Here is a 17,385-nt window from a genome sequence, read left to right as displayed (position 1 = left end):
TAAAAATTCAGCTCTGGCATCACAGAAATAAATGATAATTTAAAGTATAATAAATTTAAAAAACAATTAATTTAAAATTGTAATAATATATCACAATATTACATTTTTTTCTGTATTTTTGATCAAATAAATGCAGGCTTGATGAGCAGAAGAAACTTCTTTCAAAAACATTAAAAATAGTAATGTTTTCCAAGTTTCAAAAAGCGCAGACTTTCATACATACATACTTTTCAACTTTCATACATATTATATATATATAAAAAATTTTTTTTTTGAAAAATTGTATTTTTTCTTACTTCTTGAGAAAATTGCTCCTCTTTTTCCACAAATGCCACACACACACATCTTTACACACTCCTAATCTTGAAAATGTGGTTACGTTGTTGCCATCCTCAGTAAGAGTAATAAGCCACCTGAGATGAATGGCACAGGTGGTGGTTTTGGTTTGTATTGGGTCATGGTGCTGCAGGAGATGGTACTACACAGCTGTAGAGCACCCTGTTACATAAGCAAAAGAGGAAATGATGCATTCTGGCCCAGTAAACAGCACAAGCATGAAATCTAGACTTCAGGAAGCTCACCCTCCCATGACATACACATATACTTTACAACACTATTCAGACTGATTCGTTTTTTATATGGTTAATAATATTAACCGGACCTGAGACACCTGGTCAGTGAATTGAGCTGGCATATGTTCGTGTCTCTGGTAAATCGAAAATATATTTATACACTTACACATACAAGATTTACTTCCAAGACTTTGTCTTTCTCTGTTCATCTGTTCTTTCTCCACTCACTCTGTTGTAAACAGGCATAAACACATCTCATCCTTGCCAGGAGATTCCTCCACCTGCTCCGCCTGTGTTGTATCATCACAGCCCAGGCGTGGTGCTCTGTGGCCCCGTGTGTTTTTAATGCTCGTCTCCCCTACCTCTAACAGCTTTGAGTCTAACACCAGCAGACACACATCGACACTACTGTACAGTATGTAGATACAGTCTACATGCTGTCTTCTCGCAGATGCTCCGAGCAGTTAAAGACACAAAGGAATTGACAGACAAAAGAAGTATGTTTATGTGCATAAAGTGTTGATAATATCATACTGTTCAAAAGTGTGGGGTTGAAAGAAGTGCTTCCTAAGGCTGCATTTATTAGGACTAGTTAAATGTATTTATATAGCACTGTTTCAAAGCAGTTTTAAAGATATTTTCATTGCATGCATCCTCTTTCAGCAGGTGAAGATGATGTGCGAAGTGATGCCCACGATCAGCGAGGACACGGCGATGAGCCAGCGTGGCTCCCAGAGCAGCGCCTCCGACCCTGACTCCCATTTTGAGCAGTTGATGGTGAACATGCTTGACGAGAGAGACCGTCTGTTGGACACCCTGAGAGAGACACAAGAAAGCCTGGCCCTCGCCCAGCAGCACCTGCAGGACGTCATCTATGACCGGGACTCACTGCAGCGTCAGCTCAGCTCCGCACTGCCACAGGTACGACAACTACACCCAAACTGTGCTCTTGATTAATGAACTCATATATCCATACTTCTGACTTTAGGCAAAAAGTCTGGTCCACATATCAGCTTGTTCCAATTTAAAACCTCCCTTTTTAACAAGAAGAAAACTCTTAAGCTTAGACATCATTTTCCCGATAAGGATATCTGAGTACCAGTGGTGTCGTGGAAAGAAATGATAAATGTTAATTTCAGTCTCGTAACTTTGCTGAGAATTTCGGTAAATTTTTCCACAGCTGAGAGACTGTGGAAAATATGTGAATGTCACAGCTGGCCATGTGTGACTGCAGCAGCTGAAACTGGTGACACCAAGTCTCTCCTCCCGAACAAAGAGGACTAAACATCACCAAGCGCAGTTCTCAGCTGCGATACTATTACCCAGAGACACAGGAAAAAGTGATGGCTTACGTAATCACGACTAAAAACCAGATTAGCTCGACACTCAAAGGAAAAGTGTGTCAGTAAATCTAGTCACAAGTCCTTACCGTTCTCCTTCCAGAAGTCTCTATGGACCTGGCGGAGAGTAAAAGAAGGTTTTGTTGTGTGGTAGTTCTCACTTGTTCCTGGTGGAGACACGGTTTTAGCACTGCTTGCTGTACCGAGGGCCACGGAGTGCATGTTTAACATTATGAAAAAGGGGTGTTGTTGATTTGAGTGTTGATTTTTACAGTATTGTGTCATTTTATATTGATTATTTGATTGTTGAGAAAATATCTCTTATATTCAATATATCATGCAGCTCTAGGGTCTGTACAGTTTTTTTAAAATGTTTTTGAGAGTCACTCACGTTCACCAAGGTTGCATTTATTTGATCAAAAATATAGTAAAACCAGTAAAAATGTGAAATATAAACACAATTTCAAATAACAGTTTTTTAGTTGAATACATTTTTTTAAATGTCATTTATTCAGATGATGGCAACGCTGAATTTCCAGTATCACTGGGATCAGGGATTGTTCTCCCCACAATGAACAGTCTGTTGTCATTTCTGTACCAAACCGGTGTGACTTTATTTTTCTTCTTTAGAGAAAGAGACGTTTTGAAGAAATATACACACTGAACAATTCTCTACACAACTCATTCATATACAACGAAGCTGATAAACTTAAAAAAACACGTTAAAAAGCACCATAAAACCCCATAAAAGTGGTCCATAGGTTTTTTTTGAAGCCTTACAGCAATTTTATGTGAAATCTTATTCAAACGCAATCTGTTGCTTTCGCTTACCATATGCTTTCAATTTATAGCAGTGTGTGCTGTTCACGACATCTTTTGTGTTCTACAAAAGAATGTACGTTTTGGAAAGGTTTGGAACAATGTGACGGTAAGTAAACAATGATACAAGAACATAAAAAGTCATGTACTATTTAAAAAAATAATAATCATGTGAATTACAGACATTAGCACGTGACTGATTTCTTGCTGTTTTACTGTCCAGCACTACATACTTATTTTACGAAAAGAATGGCGTTGTAGACCGACGGGGGCGATAACAATGTATTGATTGTCTTTGTGTCATGACGGTACTCATACACACTGTTTACTGATCACATTTTAAATGAGATGTAACTTCTCTCAATCCAGACCTTACATGCATGCGAACAACTTCATTAATTAGTGTGGCAGCGCTTTATTATCCTTTGCCACATCAACTCCATGCTAATGCTTTACGAGGCTCTTTGGCGGAATAATTCTGAAGATGCGTAACAGCAGGAAAGCCATGTTATTATGAGCTGTTGTAATTGAGAAACCGTGAACAGTGTCCGCTAATGTTTTTTAAATGGCATTGAAATAGATGTTATTCACAGTGATTGTTTGATGGTGTTTGTAATGGCCACTTTACACAGTTTACACTAATTGCATGATAGATGCAGGCTTTTGTTTAGTTGATAAGTTAAATATCAGCTTATTCATAGCTTTTCTCAATGGGTTATTTAATTAATTAATTTATTTTTAATTCTGGTTTTGCAGTGGCTTTTCATACCTCCTTTGAGCTCATTGTGTTCTCATTGAGCTGCTGGAGCGTGGCTATGAATATGAGGGGAAAACAAGATAATTCAGTTCACATCACTTGAGACGTGGCAACAACTTTTCTGCATTGTGATTGGCTGACTGCCTTTTATATTATCTAATATTATCTTGTACTACAATACAAAACCAAACAAACAGAGACTTTCCTTCCTCTACACAGCTTTGTTTTGTAGATGGTAATGTAAACAGGTTGTCTGAATGTGATCCACAGTGAGCAGACATGCGGACCATTTCTGAAACAACGTTTTGACCTCATTTAGCGTTTGACAACATCTGAGGTTTGGGCTCGCGGTTTAGACTGTGCGTTAAATCTGGGCTCTGATGAGCAGGGAGATGAAATAGGCTGAATTATCGCTGCGGGGTGAACTCGGCTGCAGAAGAAGAGGAGGAGAGACAGGAAAGTGGGGAGGAAGTAGATGGAAGGTGGAGTGATGCGGAGAGGAAGTGGCCTGGTTTTAGCCACATGATTGTAGCTATTGGCTGTCTGATATAAAGCTGATACCTCTTTCTCTCTCTCGCACACACACCTTAACGTTCAAAACTGAGATCTGAATGGCAGCCGTATTCCCCCAAGATGCCCTGGGGGTCAGACTGTGATGATATCATGCACGGTAATATCTTGCGTCCTTCTTAACATGAGCAACAACTCTCAAAGCAAACCTTTAACTGTTATGCTAAGAACCAGGACACAACTTTTAATAACTTTTAATCATTGCGACTTTAACAAGAACACTAAAGTTCTGGTCATTTATAGTCTGCATTATACTAAAACACAATAATTACTATTGATAGGTCCTTTTAAGTAACTGCTCAATTTACCAGCTGTGCTTTAGTCTTTAAAAGCTGAAGTGTATTTACACATTTGCCAATCAGAGTTGAATTGCAGCTCATAACATATAATCAAAATGACTGTTTTTACCTTTTTTCACCCGTAGTCTTAAAGTCACAGGGTCAGACAGACAGGACAGAGTCACAGAAAACTAAATTAAGATCCCTGTAAGGGTGTTTTTGGCGCTGGGGTTAAACAGCTGTCTAGATTCACCTGTTTTTTTTATGTCCTGTGTTGCTGTTTCGGTTTGTCTCATAGACTCCTGTCCTCTGTCTGTGCGGTTCAGTTCTGCTTTCTCATCAGACCAAAGTGGTGTGCACACATCAATGCCACCTTTGAGTCTGGGTCAACAAGTTTAAGAGAACGAGAGAAAGGAAGGGTCGTGGGTCCAAACTCAGAATACCCATTGTTACCCTTCATTGTCCAATTAAAACAAACACATAAAAAGCAAATTCAATTGTTGGTTCGACTTTACTAGAGTACCCTCCAGCTACTCATAATGCTGCACCATCCCTCTGTAACTGTCAGTAGGAGCAGGTTTTTTCTTGAAGGATTTCGCTCTTTGCAAGTGACCGTGTTGGACTGAATGCATAATGTTGATGGCATGTTTTGATATTTGCCTTGTGCCGAAATGTCAGTTCATGTGCAGAATGCATTTTTTTAAAATAGGCGAACAAATATGCTAAATACAGGTTGTTTTTTTGGTTTTTTTGCCTTAGGATAAAGTCATGATGAAATGAAAGTAGCGGCAGATCTTTTCTTCTGTAAAAAATTTAGAGTGGGGACTTCAGTCTTAAAAATAAGGTTCCAAAAGTTTATTTTTTTTGCACTGATTCCATTGAAGAGCCATTTTGGGTTCCTCAGAACCCCCCCCCCCCCATTATTGAGGTTAATATAATTTGTGAAAGGTATAGTGAAAAAAAAAGTCGCAATTATTTTTCATTGTATTTGTCTATATTCTAGGTCAGGGTTATTCAGATCTTACCCTCGAGGGCCAGTGCACTGCAGAGTTTAGCCCCAACCCTGATCAAACTCACCTACCTGTTATTTTCTAATGATCCTGAAGACACTGTTTAGTATGCTCAGGTGTGTTTGATCAGGGTTGGAGCTAAACTCTGCAGTGCACTGGCCCTCGAGGGTAAGATTTGAATAACCCTGTTATAGGTTGTATATCGATGTAGTATAATTTGTGTTCAGCAGTGTTTATTAAAAGCCTTGTGAGAAATAGGTGACTTGTCAGAGTTCTAAAAAGGGTAAATCATGAGTGTGCATGATTATTAGCCCAACCTTATTAGCCCATTTTATTTTCTTTTTTTTACGTTTTAAGAACAATACTCTTTGATTATGCACAAAGCATGGCAAGAAGAAAAAAAAAGGAACAATAGTCGTTGAAAACCAAAAGTGAATATTAGGGACCTTCAAACAAGCAAACACTAAGAAGGAGTCAAATCAACACCAAGCTCTAATATTCACCTTGAAGACTCCACAAAAACAACCAGAGAGAGCTTCACAAAGCCACCATCCATGAAAGAGCTGCAATTGCAGTTATTCACTAACACTAGTGCTAAATTCGAAAATAGGTGGTAAAACCTGGACAGATGGAGCACCACGATGAACTTCAACATCTGCCCTGGCCAGCTCAACCACGTAACTTGAATATTATCAAACCATTGTGGACAGTTTTGGAGAGAAGAGTGAGAAGAAGATTCTCTCCTCCAGCATATCTGAAGCAATTGGCAGATGTTATAGACATCATCCCACTGGAGAAATTCAAAAGTTGTATGAGTCTATTCTAAGAAGGTTGGAAGTTGTATTAAAGCCACATGGTGATAAAACACCTTAATAAGGAAAAAGTGCCTATTTCCAAGGTTTTCACATTATTTTGTCCAACCACAAAATTTTAATAACCCTTTTCCACTGTAAAGAACCTTTTGTCCAATGGAATTGGTTTAAGGTTCTTCATGGTACCATAGATGTAATAAAAAAAACCTTTATTTTTGAAGAAGGTATGCATTGGTTGTTAATTGGATTTTGAGATGTAGATGTTGCAAATAAGGCCGGATATTAATCACACTGTACTTTACAGTGAAGTCTGTCATTTTCACCAAAAGGTCTAGTTATGAGATTTTGATTAAACATTATGAGGTCAAATCATTTTATTTTTAAAAAGGGAAACATATCTATGGATACATAGTTTACAAAAAGATCTGGAACAGGCATTTAGAAAATACATAAGGTGAATTTTCATTTCATGATGACAGCATTGTCTACACATTTTTACTTTGGTAAATTAAACCATTTCTGATTGAAACTAAATATCAGTGTGAAATACAGGGCAGGACTCAGTTTTATCTATCAAGAATTGATTGGATGGTTAAAAGTGGCGTTTTGTAGCAGAACGGTATTGGTGTGGTGTAATGGTCCTGTTGCATTCATCAGCAACTGAGTCATTAGAGAGACACAACATGTCAATTTACTGAATCCCCCATCATAATTCAAATACGTCATCCTCAGTTATCATCATTCAGTCTCCTACCGTCCAATCAGTGCGCAGGGTTGTGTAGTCATGGAATGTACCATTAGGATATGGGGAGGTTTTGATGGGCTTGTGGAAAGTCAGATGATTAAGTGACAAAGCACATGAACAAATTCTTCTTATCTCTCGCATTCTCTTTCCCTCCTTGCTTCTGTCTTGTTCTCTTCCCGTCCTCTGGGCTCGTGCAGTCAGCTGGTTTCCTCCATGGCAGCACATGATTCGATGTGAGTCAGTTATTGTTTGTGCCCTACTTCACTCGACCCTTAGGCCACATGAACACTTCATGCTACAGGAAGAGACTGAGAGAAAGATAAATCCACAGGGGTTGAGGAAAAACCATAATGTCATACTTGGTATTTGTCTAAATGTTGTTTTGTGTTGAGTTCCTACATTTCCATGTAAATTTTGTCATGTTTTAATGCATGAATGACACATCGAGTTGTGCCATGTAATTGCTCAAAATGTCAAAGTATGGGCAACTGGGGAAAAAAAAAAAACTGAAAAAACAAACACAGGATAAAAGGATAAAAGATTTTGTGGTTGTGGATGTGAAAAAAATACAGTTAAATTAAATTTAATTTATAAATGTATAATTTAATTAAATTTCTGTCATTTATAACTGACTTTGTCCCATTAGGGTAAACTATTTTTGGCAAACACACAAATCAAATGTTTTTTCACTATCTGAGAAGAAGTGAAAAGGTCTTACTGTTTTAAAAAAAAACCATTAAAAATCTTTTTGAACATTCAATTTCTTCTTCTGCTGCTATATTTGATTTGGAATTCACTTGTGAAAATGTCTAAAACTTGACACAAATTCAGATGCAATTTTGCTGCCTAGAAACTGATATTTTTAAAAGCATTAAAACAACTTTGACATTATATTCATCTTAGAATTTCAAATAAGTTATCAATTATCAAGTGCAAATTAGCAAGATTCTTCTTTTTCAGTGTACCTCACACATTCCGCATGTAACTAGATTTTCACTTGCAGTTATCATTTTTTGAGCATCTTTTCCTGTGGCTCAGTGGTAGAGCATTGCGTTAACAGCGCAGAAGGTTGTGGGTTCAATACCCAGGGAACACACGTACTGTATAGCCTGAATGCACTGTAAGTCGCTTTGGATAAAAGCGTCTGCTAAATGCATAAATGTAAATGTAATCTTTCCTGACTTCTGGTTGTTGTTCGGACCACATCCTCCAAACTAGCATACAATAACGTACCCAAATGTTTGATTCCACAACAACTTATTCTTAAATTCTTGGTCACTGCCCTTCTTGATCCTCAATTTCTTCTTCATTCTCATTTTCTGATGCTCTCCTATCACTATCATCAATACCTTGTGAAGTAGGTACAGATTTGCCTTTCTGTCTTCCAAAAAACGTACAAACATCAACGTAAAACACATGCATAAAGGCTATTATTCTGTATTCCAGTGCTGAGCAATAGTGCAAGCTACAGATAATTTGCATACCATTAAAAGACTAAGTCAGTTATGCATGAAGGACATCTTTTTTGGTCTTTTAGTTATTGTTTTTATAAAATGTGCATTAGAAATGACAAAGACTTTGGAAAAAACATTTGGATATTTGATTATATTTAAAAAAAAAAAAAAATGAATTTATAAGTCTTTTCTAGTCGAAAATTAGCTCACATATGGTGCCTTGAGAGTATGTGAGCTAACATGTACTAATGTCTCCTTTCCTACCTTGTTGCCAAAAATATGAAGCACATTTTAATTTTACTGGTTGAAGGGGATGTCGTATGACATTACAAAAATTAAATTTTATTGATTGAGTCATTTATAAATTACAGTGTCCCTTAGAAGGTTAATTTAATTTTAATTTTATTTTATTTGAATTTATTTTTTTATTTTATTTTATTTCAAATCTTTGTTTTGGACAGGTTAAATTGTAATTAGTTATTTACACTACTGTTTAAACGTTTGAATTGGATAGTTTTTTTTTTTTTTTTTTTTTTTTTTTTACGTTTTTTAAAGAAGTCTCTCATAGCCCCAAAAAATACAGTAAAAATTGTGAAATATTATTATAATAATAAAAAAACTGCTTTCTACTTTAATATATTTTAAAATATATCTTATTAATTTGTCCCTGTGAATAATAACCCTAATATTAACAAGATTATTTTTCACAAAAAACACAAATAATCCTAATATGCTCACAAGTTTTGACACAATTTAATTAATTTATTTATTTATTTATTTATTTTTTGTGGAAAATGTAAATCTTTTTTTGTTTTTTTGTTTTTTACAATCTATTATAAAAAAAAATCTCAAAACAACACAACTTAATGTGCTCTAAAAAAATAATACCATACATCACTTCTGCTCAATTTAATGTGCTCTTACTGAATAAGATTATACATTTATATAAATAAATAATTCCAGCTGACCCTAAACTTTTGAATGGTAGTGTGTATGACAGGTTGCCTCAACCTGACAGTTATGAAACATATCTTGGCCTGAGAACAGTTTAACCTCATTAATAAAGCAGTCCTAATACATTCCAAACACATGTATAGAGTATATTCTTACATAAATAACAAATACAGTTCTTTATAATGTTATGTTCCTACTCGTTCCTGAGAAAAATAACTCATGTTGTTCCTTTTTATTTGTCATCCATTCTTGTAACTCCTGCTTTTACAGTATGTTTTATATTTAATGCAGTAAGAAGCTGTCTGTCTTTCAATGTCCACATATCGACAGCGCTTATTAAAATAGAAACTTGGGCAAGGACCAACATAGACACTGACATCTACATTCCCTACTTCATTTTCTTATCAGTTGGCCACTCATACAGTATGAATGAGTGCAATGCAAGTTCATATTAGTTTGGAAAAACATGATGGTGAGTAAATAAATGAGTTTTCATTTTTAGATGTACTATCCCTTCAAGTAGCCTGTAGCAGTGGAGTGCAACTACTCAAGTGCTTTACATCCCTGTATGTGAGCAAATAGGTCCATTAGCCCAGTGCATCTGGAAACAGATGGTTTACAATCTTGTAAACTGATATAGAAGGTTACTGGGTGGAAATTGGGTAGGGTATGCCCATATAATGATGCATTTACTTGAAAGTTGATTTGTGTGCCTTATAAGGAAAGATTCTGCAGTTACCATCAACTGATTGGCTCTAAGCCCTCAATGACATCAGCAGTCTGTGTGCCACCTTTAATGAGCGTGACTCATAGGTTTAGCAGTGATTTAGATTTAATATATGGTGGCTTAATAAAGCCTTTAGGATGTCTAACCAGACATATTGACCATTTGAACAGTGAATGATGTAGAATATTGTGTTATGATTACATTTAACATCCATTTAGCTACTTGGATGTGTTGGGAAATCTGACCTTCTTGGCAGAGTAGGAAGTCTTGACGTCATTGTACTGACTCCTTTCACCATTACAAGCCGAATTAATGTTTTTATATTGCAGCATGTGCTACTATTTTACTATTTATAGTCTATTAATTGGTTATTACCTATTTATAACATAGTAATAACGTGTAATGTGACGTATGGATTAATGGCTAATGCTTCAAGATCGTAAAGATTCTTGAAAGCTCTCTATTTAGGCTAATTAGGGATTTGTTGTATAAATGAATGGTGATGTAATCGACAGAGGCCATAGCGTTACACATTTGATCAGTCTCAAAGTGCTTCTAATCAAATCAGCCATGTCCGGTCTATGAATAGCATAGAAGTACTGATTCACAGACATAGAAAGGGAGCTGATGTTTTGTGCGCGCAGCTGGCCGTTAATGGATACCTTTTAACTTCTGACTGCCTCACTTCGGTGCCATAAATAGATGGTGATGTCACAAACAGTCTGCTTGGAATGCTTAAGTAACAACGGGAGATTCAAACAGGTACAGTTTTCAGTCAAGCAGCCATCTGTGTTTCAATACTGTTGCTCTTTCTGACCATTTGGCACTGCGAAACCTAACATCAGGAGTGTTACGAGAGCCACAAAGCCATAAAACCAGTGGAAATGGATTGAATTTAGTCTATAAACATGAACAGATTCATAATGTTGGATTTATTTGGCTGTTATTGCCATACAAGCTAGGATTAAAAGAACAGAGGAATGTTTAAAATTCCTTAATCCCTACAGCTGTTTTGAAGGCTGCATACTGTCTTTCAAACATGCACCAATATTAAGCTTTTAACAGCTTCTGCTGCCCTTATTGCCACACTTTTAATGCCCTTCAAAGAAAATAATGCTTTATATATAAGTACATAACTTTTGAAAGAGAAAATTGGGGTGTCAATGGGGTGAAAATGTTATTTGAACCCTATCATTATTCAGAATGTTTTTTTTGTGTTCCAAAGAAATAAAATATATACAGATCTGGAACAAAGAATTAGAAAGAGTAAGAATTTTCAGAATTTAGATTTTTTGGATGAACTTTCTAATACATTCAATACTTTCAGTAAGTTTATATCAGGTTTGTCATGATCTGATTGTTTTTTTTTTTATTATGATTTTTTTTTTTAATCACAAAAAATTAAACCGATTTGGGAGTCATTCTAGTCTGAACAAGGCTTTAGTTGTTGAAGAAAATCTCTTGGAATTGATGATTACATCCTTACCATGCCAACTGATGTAGATATTCACTCTTAAACATCAGATTTGAGAACAAATTAGAATTGATTTAAGTGTGAACACAACTTAATTTTGCTTTGTGGTTATTATTTTAGCACACAACGCATATAAAAGTCTCATTTCATAATGCTGATTGCCTAAATACTAGATTTAGTAGTGATATGAGTGAATTCCAGATGTGTTTTTCTTTGTTTGTTTTTTCTTTCTCTGCTCTTTCAGTATTAGCTGTATGGTTGAACTCTTGTTCATCAAACTCGTTACCCAGCCCATTGGTTTGAAAAGTAGCACTGAAGGGATCAGATCTAGCATGCCTTAATACTTATTCAGGGATTTTTCCTGAATTATTCATACATGATCTTTCCCTGATCACAGCAAGGGGCTTGACTCCAGATAGTTGTGATACATACTCAGTTAGCATTCATGTCTTTGGCTACTGAGCTTGTCTGTCTCTCTTTGTTCTTCCCCACTCTCTCCTCGTTTCTCCCTGAGCCCCTGTGTTGTGATAATTACAGCCTGTCTCTCTTTATCGCCAGGACTTCTGCCCACCCACAGCGGGCACAGCTGTTAGACTCGTACATTCAAGCGCAAAGGTAACACCCCTGCACTAGTCGTCCGCTGCCACCCCTCCGGCTGCAGACCCCCACCTAATCATTACAACCTGTAACCTTTAAAAACGACCTCTACGAGGGACTGATTGTAATTCCCCTGCTGGTGCACAGGTGGCGTACAGGTAAAGAGGTTTATGTGGGATTACGTTTATTTTCATTGTGACATTAGCTATTGATTTATTCAAATGTATTACTTCAGATAAGGGAGTTGTTTGTGGCTGCTTCTGCCGTCTCTATGAATTTAATGAATTCTTCCTTGAGAAGTGTAAATATTGATTGGTCTTTAGAAAGGTGGCGTTCTGAGGGGCTGTTTCGGAAACGTTAATGCAAGTAAGATGGTTGTAGTGGTGATCAGCCTTATTGTGCTCTTGTGTCTATTAAGCTGCCTTATTATGCTCTTGCGTCTCATATCTATGAAGGAGGAGGAGGAGGAGGAGTGCAACCTAAAGTGTGTGAATGTGAATGTCACATTTAGTTTTTAAAATTACGATACAGGCATGTTGCAGAAAATGCAAAAACAAACAAACAAAAAATTATTTGCGTCAAATACTTTTATTTGCTTTTTTCAGTCATGAAATGCTAGATTTATTTACACGCAAAAAAAAGGTGTATTTTTAACTGTAAAATATTGTTAAAATGCCTGGGGTTAAAAAACAAACAAAAACAAAACTGTTAATTGGTTAACAGTAAGTTCCCATACTATATACAGAGAAAAACTGTAAAAGATTTAACCTGACATTTCATGTAATTTAACAGTAATTTATTGTTAGTTGTACAGTTTCTAGAAGTAAAAAAATAACAAATCAACGTATAATTGACAGTCAAAAACTGTAAACTGATATTCCCAGAATTCCCAGGTATTTCGGTTGAAGAATCTTGTTTTTTTGACAGTTTTTGTTATCAGTTATGTACATTTGGGTTTTATTTTACATCTTCTGTTGTTTAATAAATGTTTATTGCATTATTTAAGTGTCATGTGTTACTATGATGGTGTTTCGTGTGAATGACTCAATTTTTTGTGCAATTTCTGTACATTAGTATATACTTCATCTTGTGTAAAAGCTGTTGTGATGAGCTTTGATTCATCATGTGACTTTCTCTTTTACCACCTGCATTATTTTGTTGGTTGTCAGTAAATGTTAAAGGTACAAAACAGATTTTAGTAGCAGCGTGTGTTGTTGAATTTACTAGTTTACATTTAAATTTTCTTGTTTGTATATTACAGTTTTATACTGTAAAATCTACAGCTTGTTCTGTAAACGTTTTTACATTTTTCTGTATTTTTTACAAAATTATTCTGTAAAAACTATGGAATATTTTATTTAACATATAATTTTTATTATTATTATTTACCTTCAACAATATTTTAAACCTAAATTAAATAGTTTTAAATGCTATAAATAAAGTAAATTAATTTTGTAAATGCCACTCCTCCATATTTGCTCTACTATTCAGAGGTCTTGGGGTCATTTTTAAAGAAACCAATTATTACTTTTATTAAAGAGCAGGTCATATGGGGTTTTCGAAAAATATATATTTTTTGCAGTTTGTAACGTATAGCTATCCTTCAATGTAAACCGTCTGCAAAGTTGTAAATCAAAAGAGTGCATAATAAATAATGATACTGTCTCTCAAAAGAAAGTCGACTCTAAACCACCTTAACGAGTTGTCATATTTTCGAATCTTCTGCCTGTTACCTATATACATCACAAAGTATCACATTTGCATAATCCCCACCTGCCCATGAAATACAAACAGAGTCTGAACTGCCCACAAACACTTCCGCTAGTTACTTTGTTTGCATCATGTCGAGAAGATGCTGTGTTTTCAGCCTCACTGGACATTACTCACTGGAGAAAAAAATAAATTATGGTAATTGGTGTTTAGTTTCTGACACACATTTTATACAGAAAGACCAATCACAACAGGCTTGGCCAGCTGACCAATCAGAGCATAGTCTTATGGAAGGGAGGAGTTTACAGACCGTAAGCTCAGAACTGCTTCGAACGAATCATTTCAAAATCATTGAAAAATGATTCTAATATTCAATGTATTTTTGGAGAAAATTACAATGTTTTCTGACTTTAAATGTATTTAAACCTTTTTTAGGGGACTCCAACACAATATTAAGACACTTTAAAATACCGTATGACCTGCTCTTTAAGTAAAATCACATTAAATTGATCAAAAGTGAGTAAAGACTTTTACATTATTAGAAAATATTTCTGGCAAAAAATGCTGTTTCTCTGAACTTTCTATTCATCAAAGAATCCTAAAAAAATAAATGAATAATAATAATAAAAAATACACTGTTTCCACAAAAATATTAAGCAGCACAATTATTTTCAACATTGATAATAATAATAAATGCTGCTTTAGCACCAAATTAGCATATTAGAATGATTTCTGAAGGATCGTGTTACACTTAAGACTGGTGATATAGCAGCTGAAAATAACAATAAATTATATTTTAAAATATATTAAAACAGAAAGTATTTTAACTTGTAATATTTCACAATAATGTTGTTTTTACTGTATTTTTGATTATATAAATGCAGGCTTGGTGAGCATGAGAGACCTCTTTCAAAAACATCAACAAATCTTACCAACACTATTTTGAACGGTAATGTATGGTATGCAGTATCAGTTCTTCCTCATTATCTTCTACATTTGTCAAATAAGCACACTCACATGTACTAATATTCTTATTTATCTCATTGTCATCCAATAATAACAGTAGCCTCTGCTTTGCATCAACAGACAGTTGTCACTGAATAAGACTGATATGACAAAACCAAACCCCCGGAAAAGCAGATACAAAGTCAATGCCTTAAAACAAGTGGAGGATATAAATAAACATGTCTGATATTTAGCTGTCAGGCAGGCCTCTCATTCTGTTTCTGGGTGAAGGTGCCCATGGCTGTAGACAGATCTTACAGCACATCACAGTCTTCCCTGTGCTGAAACTCTCATTTTCTCATTTACAAGTCAGCAGCATGGGGATGACTGTTGGTTAACCCTTTTTGCTTGTGCATATATTAGACAGAAGCTGCCTGCTTGCAAATAAATGTACTTATCTGCTTATCACAGTATGCAAAAACAATACATTCAAGTTTAGAACCTTCTGTATTCATGAAAGAAAGATGTCCCTTATGCTAAATCGTACATGTTTAAAAGGCACCCTGTCATATTCAGTATAGGAATTTGGATGCAGCCAGTGATTTTGTGAATGTGCCTGCAGCTGTGTTCACAGATGTATGCTGGAAGTGCAGCACAGGAAAGAGACAGATGAATCTTGTTTTATTCACCTCTATTACTCTATTCAAGTGGGGCGGAGATACAGCAGGGGGATTCCTTTTGATGAAATAAATATGCGGCAACGTCCCACTAAAAATGGAAATGAAGTCCTAGAACTTTCCCACATAAGTTTGTCACAGTAATGGAGTCTCTCAAGATGAAGACGTGTCCTCTCTGTGCTTGGCTTTTTAATCGACAGCCCATCTTTTCACGCACATACAGTATGTTGTAAATCTGGTACACTCAATGACATTGGAATATTTATTCAACCTCAAGCCATCCAAGATGTAGATTAGTTTGTTTCTTCATCTGAACAGATTTGGAGAAATGTATGATTGCATCAATGGATCCTCTGCAGTGAATGGGTGCCGTCAGAATGAGAGTCCAAGTTAATAGACATGTCTCCAGTCTATCCACTACTGTCTTGTAATGTCAAAAAGTAGTTAAGTCTGATTTAGGAGAGAAATATGCACAGATCAAGCACAATTTACAAGCAAAAATGGTGCAAAACAGTCCTATACTAATATGTCAGTGGATTTTGAAGTGAGAGGACAACAGAGGATTGAAGTTTTCACTGGAGGAAGTGTTATTATGGATTATGGACTCATATTTTGGCCAGAACTAACAGTTTAAAATGTCTTGATCTATTTGTTTCTTACAAACACAAAGCTTTTCACTTCACAAGACATTCATTGGTTGACTGGAGTGGTGTGGATTATTGTGATGTATTTATCAGCTGTTTGGACTCTCATTCTGACGGCACCCATTCACTGCAGTGCATCCATTGGGGAGCAAGTGATGTAATGCTACATTTCCCCAAATCTTTTGCTATGAAGGAACAAACTCATCTACTTCTTGGATGACCTGACGGTGAGTACATTTTCAGCAGATTTTTTGATATCTCTTCAATTCTTTCTTAAGAAGATTTTCATAAATTCTGCTCCAATGCCTGCCATTTTCTTCTTACGAAAAAGTTTTAAGAATTTTTCAAAAAATCCACAGTAACATTCTTACTCTTTTTTTTTATCTCATCTTATTCATCGTCTTTTAACGTAAGACATTTCGTAACCTCCTTCTTGAGACGATTTTTTGTGAATCTGACCCATGTTTCTCAGAGTGATTGGAAGTTACAATGCCAGTTGTCCGAATCAAAATAGGGTTTCCATAGATTTCCATGCGCAAAAGTATCATTCAAATAAATTAGTATAAATAAAACCTCAGAAAATTGGAAAAGCAGCATGAATAATCAAGGCATCATCTTGTTTCTCAGAAGGCTCCTGTAGTGGCTGATATGAGACGTATCATTAATGGTAATAATTTTGTTTTGAGATTTAATTAAGTCATTCGATGGAGAGAGGAATGAAGTGAAAGATGTGAGCGCATGAAGAAGCTCTGCAGTCATTTAGGAAGGGTGGGATGTAATGATGGCAGAAGGCACATCTCAAGGGTCCCCCACAGCAATGAGCTCAGAACAGTTTCTAATTCTGGAGGTTAATCATTGTTTGTCTCTGTAGGTTCTTATTTGGATGTTTTAATGTGTGTCCATTCATTATATGTGTGTGTTTTGGGGGTTTGGATGTTTGCATAGATGTAACCCACCCTTTGCTTAGCAAGTCAAAAAGCATCTGAAGATCTTTCAGATTAAGGAGGGACCCGTGAACGCTGTTTCCTGGGCTTTCCATGTCTTGCTTCTGATTCTAAATAAACTTTTTTTTTTTTCTTTTTTTTTTTTATTCATAAATGTTTTGTACACTCTTGTTTAAAAATTTGTGGTCCGTAAACTATTTATTTATTTATTTATTTTAAAGAAATTAATGCTTTTATATAGCAAGTGAACGTTAATTTGATCAAAAGTAACATCAAAGATCATAAATACTAGATCATAAATGTAAATACCGGAATACCTTAAATTTGGCTTTGGTGAGTTACTAGGTGTTTCTAAT

The 17,385-nt window shown here is 35.6% G+C and overlaps 1 protein-coding gene across 8 annotated transcripts in view; it reads left to right on the top strand.

The window, feature by feature from the left end:
• ppfia2 (PTPRF interacting protein alpha 2) overlaps positions 1–17,385 on the top strand; it is a 169,341-nt gene that overhangs the window by 42,819 nt on the left and 109,137 nt on the right. For 7 of the 8 annotated variants that reach the window (XM_042742459.1, XM_042742485.1, XM_042742480.1 and 4 more), the window contains one exon: positions 1,236–1,493. In XM_042742459.1, coding sequence (XP_042598393.1) covers positions 1,245–1,493 — 249 coding nt within the window. In that variant the 5' untranslated portion in view covers positions 1,236–1,244. The remainder of the gene's footprint in view (positions 1–1,235; positions 1,494–17,385) is intronic. The other variant, XM_042742465.1, reaches the window with a different exon arrangement.

This window comes from Cyprinus carpio, chromosome A4 (genome assembly GCF_018340385.1).
Source record: "Cyprinus carpio isolate SPL01 chromosome A4, ASM1834038v1, whole genome shotgun sequence".
NCBI classification, from domain to species: domain Eukaryota; kingdom Metazoa; phylum Chordata; class Actinopteri; order Cypriniformes; family Cyprinidae; genus Cyprinus; species Cyprinus carpio.
The sequence above is the reverse complement of the archived record's forward strand: the minus strand, read 5'-3'. Positions and strand labels throughout refer to the sequence as shown.